General features: G+C 30.2%; 1 protein-coding gene across 1 annotated transcript; it reads left to right on the forward strand.

The window, feature by feature from the left end:
- The first annotated feature begins 3934 nt into the window (after positions 1-3934).
- LOC125849381 (protein GRAVITROPIC IN THE LIGHT 1) lies at positions 3935-5888 on the forward strand. Its single transcript, XM_049529449.1, has one exon. The coding sequence runs from the start codon at positions 4127-4129 to the stop codon at positions 5501-5503; it is 1377 nt and encodes a 458-aa protein (XP_049385406.1). The 5' UTR covers positions 3935-4126; the 3' UTR covers positions 5504-5888.
- The last annotated feature ends 970 nt before the right edge of the window (positions 5889-6858 follow it).

The following is a 6858-nucleotide window of genomic DNA, read 5'->3' on the forward strand; positions in this document are numbered from 1 at the left end:
CATTTTCCTAGAATTTAAGACTTACGAGGGAAATTGGAGCAATAAAATCAGTCCAAATAATTATGATCCGTTCAATTAGTTTATGTTAGATGGATTAATTAATAATTTATTATTGAATAATACGGCCAGAAATTGACTAAAAAATTATAAAAATCTATAGTATTCTTTTTATTTAAAGTTAAACTGATTTGTTTTTTATTTTTTAATTAAAATGTATTAAAGTTAAAAGGATAAAAATATTTTAAAAAATAAAATAATATATTTTTTAAAAATTTTCTGATCAAATTTTGACCAAATTTCTGGCCAAAAGGATTTTTCCTATTTAGTGTCTTGTTTGTTCAAGGTTTTGGAGTTTTTTAATAATAATAAATTTAATATAATCTTATAAATATATCAAAGCAATTTGATAAAAGAAAAATACAAAAGTGAAAAAATCATAACGAATGCCAAGGAAAGCATTGTATAACATTTTGAAAGGAAAAAGTAAGAACAGCTTTGGCTCCTTTTTATCTTTTTAAAAGTTTATATTTATATGCTAATAATATAAATTATATTGTATACTATTGAGTGTAAGTACTTTATGCGAATCATTTATATGAAAGGTATTTCAATTTGGATATTGGGAAAAATAGAAAATAATTTATTAGACCGGCTCGAAAAATTCCGTATACATGTACATTTTTAATTCTGATTTGAGCAATAATACAACACACAAGTATAAATTAAATGCAAGAAAATCTTGGTTGAAAATTTGAATGTTTGAGAATAATGATATATTTTTTTTTAATTAAAAACTCAATGGAATATGTAGGAAAAATTTACCGCACAAGAAAGATGTTTTGACGAGTCCTCCTAATGAATAATTATCTAGGTAAATCTATCCTAATTATAAGGTTATTGAATAAAGTCTTCTATCGATCTTTTTTTTTTTTTATCTTTTTTGTAAATCATGGTTAATCTTTGAGTACTTGTACATATATTATTACTTTAATATTTTATTTTCCTTCAGAATCTCATAAGGACTTTTTGAGGTAATTAAGGAACCTTTGTGTAGGCAAATATACGTTATTTTGATATTATATGCATAATAATATTTGTGAATGTACAACATTGTTGGGCATAATCATCACTATCTTTTGGGAGCTGTGCTTTTCAAGCATGCGCTGGATATACGTTTTAGGTATAATAATGCTGCATTATAACTCACTCAACAATTAATACCATACATCAAAATTATTAATATGATGAACTACTAAAAATGTATGCAATTAGTAAGAGTTAACTCATAATGAAAACAACCCAAATTAAAAAAAGGAAATTCCTTCATCCTTTTTTTTTTGAAAATTTGCAAAAGCTAAGTTAGAATTTTCACCAGAATTCAAAATATTAATATATACCAAAAAGAAAAAAAAAATCAACATTTATTCTTATTATAATAATTTTAACTAAAAATTATATAACGTAATTTTCTTATATCCTTGCTTTACCCCTGAATTGTATTTAGAAATTCCCAATATTCTAATATTATTTTTACGGGGCAAAAGAAAAAATGTTTGTCACTTAAATTAATTTTTAAAAAGTGGAGTTAATATATATATTGATTAATTTGAATTTACGCTTAATAAGGCCCGTTCGAAAGTACTGTTCTCTACTAATTTTTTTAATGTTAAATGCTTGAGATTTCTAATTAAGAAAAAAGCAATTGCATGCCCTGCAAAACATTTTTTGTGGTGTATTAGTAAACTCTCAACATCAAAGTTGTGTTTCCGAAAAACGGCAACATAGAAATTAATTACTCCATATTGTGGTAAGTGTCACTAAATTTATTAAAAACAATATCACGATGCGTATCAAATGGTTCAAACAACTATAGAATAAGGAATAAAATGTTCGCCACCGCCGCAATGCATTGCGCAGTTTCTTTAAAACTCAGAATAATGGCAATGTATTATTAATCAGTAATCTATAATTTGAGGTAATGCTAAATGATCAGAAAATTTGGTCAGAAATTTAAAAAGTTTATAATATTTTTTTATTTTAAAATAAATTAATTTTTTTTCATTTTTTAATTAAAAGATATTAAAGTTAAAATGATAAAAATATTTTAAAAAGCAAAATAACATAGAAAAAATATCATTCTGGACAAAAAGATTTTTCCCTATAACTTGTCTAATTGACTATATTTTTAGTATTCCTCTTAATTCTGCTCAATGTATATGATACATTTTTTCGTTGAAAAATAATGTTATTTTATTATAATAAAATATAACTTAAACTTTAAAATTTCACAATTGCTTTTAAAACTTTGTATAAACTCAAATAATATTATATATAATACTTAAATTTCTAATTGAGGTTAATTACTAGTCTTAAAACCTCTAATGAAAGTAGAGTGATTTAATGAGAGATAGTTGTTGCCAGTTTGACATACAGAAGGACATGAATAATAGATTCTTAAGTACCCCCACCAACTAACTTGGAGGCCCCTCTCTCATGCCTCAAGTCAAACAAGGTCCGTATTGTAGTACCCAATACTTTTTAGAAGTCGTTTTTGCGTGAAATATAAAGTATAATAATTTCATAAATAAAAGGTAGGATTATTGATTGAAGGTATTAAACAGTTTTGAGATTTTTTATTTCATCATTTATATCTTAGTAATGAGATAAGTTATCTCATAGATTTAGTAAAATAATTTATATCAAGATAATTTAATTTTGACATAACTTGTTTCCAATAAAAAATGAATAAGCTTATTAATATATTCTTTATCCCTTCCTTTGTTATTATTTTGAAATTTATAAATTATTTTTAGTCTTTCAAAAAAAATATTAACCATAAGAGAAAATGTGAATATTGTAATTCATTTTATACTATAATAAATAAATAATTAAGCATAATTATTTTATTTAATAAAGTGGATAAAATATGAAATAGGAAGGAGTAGTGTTTTTTCTTTTGGGTATTTGGGGAAGGATTCATTAAGTGGACCCCACATTATTAAACAGTGTCTACTACCTACTTTACACCTTCATCACTTATAATAATAGGCAATACTCCTAACGCATTCTCCTCGTGAAAATAGAAAATCATAATAAAATGTACTAGTATATAACGGTAGGTTGAGTTAATTTTGGTGCGTTAAAACGGTAGGTTGAGTTATTTTAGGAAGGTTAAAATAAATTGAGTAATAAATGATAATAATTGATTACTTGAATTGAAATGAATTGAATCAAAATAGATTAGATAATAAATTTTTGTATGAACTTTTGATTTCTAAATTTATTTTTTTCACTATTTCTTTTACTTGAATTTGAGCGGAAGGTTTTTAAGAAATAACTCGTTACTTTTACAAGATAGTGATAAAATTTATATGCAGTTTACTTAACTCGTCAAACATTATTTATTTAATTTCACCAAGTATATTATTATATACCACCACCAATTAAAATAAACGACTATACGAATGAAAAGAAGTTTATCACTAAAAATGTTAAAGATCAAATAGTAAATCGTCAGAACAATGCAAAATCATTAGATCATAGGTGAGACTTGTGCTGAAGAAGAATCCATGAAAGAGAAAGAAATATCAAACACTTGAATGATTTTAGAAATCTTTGCTTTTAATATACACTCTTCAATTTCAGTAACTTAAATGACCAGCAAATTATTTCAATGGTAGTTGGATAAATTTATTTTCTTTTACCCCTAAGAATGTGTTTCATCCTTAATCAAAGATTTTGAATTTGAGTTGGCGATATAAAATCTTTTAATAGAAAAATTTGAATTAGTAGGATTTCAATACGAGAACGTTTAAAAGAATGAATTTTTTATCTTAGCTTATTTAAGTCTCCATATAATACACAATAATGACTTGTCTATTCCTCTCTCTCGCGCCAAATCTTGGCTTTTACTACCCAACTTCCATTTTCTTTCATCTTCAACCTTGAATCAAACAAGAGGACTCTACTTTTCCCTCCTTTTCCCCTCTCCCCATTTATTCTCCTTTTTCCACTTTCTCAGCACACCCTTTTGCTTTCTTCCTTCAGTTCACACTTCTCAAGACTCCATTTTTCATGTCCTAAAATCACTGATTTTGCTTGCCTACTCTGTTTCAGCAAAATAAAAATGGAATCTGTGAGACCAGCTCCAGCTCCAGCTCCTAGTAAAAGCAGGTTAGCTAAGACATTTCAGAGAGTAATCCATCGGAAAAACTCTTCAAAACCATTTTCCAACAATGGGTTTTGCCTACTCATACCTCAAGAAAAGCTTAGGTGTTGTGAGTCGCAGCACTTTGATAAAGAAGAAATTGAAGAGTGTAAAGAGCATACCAAGAACAGAGCTGTTATGGAGGCTTTTGTTGCTAAGCTTTTTGCTACAATTTCTTCTGTTAAAGCTGCTTATGCTGAGCTTCAGTTGGCTCAGTTCCCTTATGATAGTGAAGCTATTCAAGTTGCAGATCAAGCTGTGGTGGATGAACTCAAAGCTTTGTCTGAGCTTAAACACAGTTATATCAAAAAACAAATTGATTCTTCACCACCCCATGTAACTTTAATGCTTGCTGAGATTCAAGAACAGCAATCTGTCATGAAAACGTATGAAATCACCATGAAGAAAATGCAGGGAGAAATTGAATCTAAAGGGTACAACATATCTTCTCTACAAAAGGAGTTACAAGAAACCATTCACAACAATAAATCACTCGAAAGGAAGCTCAACGCCAGTGGATCATTCTCCATTCTTGACAACGTCAAATTTTCAGATGTAAATCCTAAAGATTTCATCATGGTTTTACACTATGCCATGAGATCTATCCGAAATTTTGTCAAGTTCTTGATTCGGGAAATGGAGTCTGCAAATTGGGATATAGATGCTGCTACGAAATCTATTCAAAATGGTGTCACTTTCCACAAGAGTAATCATAGGGCTTTTGCGTTTGAATCTTTTGTTTGCAGAGAGATTTTCAGTGGGTTTAACGAGCCTACTTTTTCAGTTCAGAATGACGATTCTTTATTTTCCGGCGTGACCCAACGCCGGAATTTCTTCTTCGATCAGTTCAAGAAGTTGAAATCTGTGAATGTCACTCCTTTTCTCAAACAGAACCCTTCTTCTCTATTTGGGAAATTCTTGAAAGCCAAATACCTTCATTTAGTTCATCCAAAAATGGAGTTTTCCTTCTCCGGGAACTTAAACCAGAGGAAACTTGTAAACTCCGGCGAGTTCCCGGAAACAGAGTTCTTCAAAGTTTTCAGCGAGATGGGTCGGCGCGTGTGGCTTTTGCATTGCTTAGCATTCTCTTTCGATCAACAAGTTAGCATTTTTCAAGTTCGGAAGAGCTCTAGATTCTCTGAGGTCTACATGGAAAGCGTCACAGACGAGATTTTCTCCTTCGCCGGGGGCGAATTCAAGGTGGCGTTCACGGTGGTTCCCGGGTTTAAAATCGGTCAAACAGTAGTCCAAAGTCAGGTATATTTATCTCCGGTGACTCCTCCGTCCAAGCACTAATGGGATAAAACCACATCCCCACTCGCTCTAAATCACCACGCGCCGCCTCAATCACAGTGGTGGATCTCCACTCTCCGGCCGTAGCATGTAAATTGTTTAGCGATCCAGCTATCTAACTTCCTTCAATAAAATGAGTTTATCAAAAACAAATTACGGTGGCGCGTGAGTTTTAGGCGGTACGGACTTTATGTTTTGGAAAATGATGGGCCTTGGTCCAAAAGTATTAAGTGGGCTTTTGGGCCCACATAGTGAAAGTGGTTCAGGGCTGTGAAGTGGATGATTTGGAGTATAGTGAAGAAAAGATTGGGCGGTGAGACAAAAGGCAAAGTAGGCTCAGTCAGGTTGTGGGCCCAACAAGCATACGTCATTGTTTTCTTTGGTATATATATCACAAAAAAAGAAAAGGGCATGAGGTACCCTTTTTCTCTGCATTAAAAAATAGCTAAAAATGTTGTTTATTCCTCAAATTGTACGTTAAAGAATGACAGACATATGCCTGCAACTTGCATATCAGACTATATAATAATGTGTATAAACTATTACTTAAAATACATAGTAAATATAATGAATATTAACATTGTGCATGGTATCTTTGCTTTGAATATTGGATCTAGGTACTTGCACATGGTGTTTTTATTTCCTATTTTTCTCTGTTCTGAATGAAAAACCTATTGACAAATAACCAATATTTGCAAATGAATATTTCCGACTTCTCAGAGTTAATTCAGAAATGAGCCTTGTAATGTGCAAATTTGAATTTAGCTAGTCGGCCTTGGGTATTAAACATAAATTTGGATTTAGCTAGTCAGCTTTGAGTACCACCAAACATCGAGTGTGAAATAAAAGAAAAAGGTAAAGTGTGTAGTGTACACTTAGTTCAATCTTTTTGCAAGGCAAAAGGAGTTTATAGATCTTGTCCAAAATGAGCATCTTAGATATATATATAAAAATATACTAAATATCAAGCCACCTACCTCCCTTGGGATCCCCCATTCCAAGGTAATTTTTGTAGGATATTATTTTCTTTTTCAACGACATACTGTCAGTAAGTTCAAAATGAATAAAAAATTAATATATTTTAAACTTTACATAGTGTGTAACAAAAAAACAATGATTTTCAGTTGGACACATGATTTGGCTTTAATCCACCTCTATAGGTGGGAACTATTCCTGTTTAAAGATAGTGAATTGATATTTCTTCGTCAAAAATTACATTATATAAACAGGTCAAAAACAAATCTATGCACATGTTATGAGCAAGAATTTGATTAGTAATAATTCTAATTCTGACACGATTACTAACAAGGTGTGGAAAATGGAATAGTTGTGTAATGTGCATGATGCATATTCATACA

The sequence above is a fragment of the Solanum stenotomum genome, chromosome 12 (assembly GCF_019186545.1).
Source record: "Solanum stenotomum isolate F172 chromosome 12, ASM1918654v1, whole genome shotgun sequence".
In the NCBI taxonomy this organism is placed as follows: domain Eukaryota; kingdom Viridiplantae; phylum Streptophyta; class Magnoliopsida; order Solanales; family Solanaceae; genus Solanum; species Solanum stenotomum.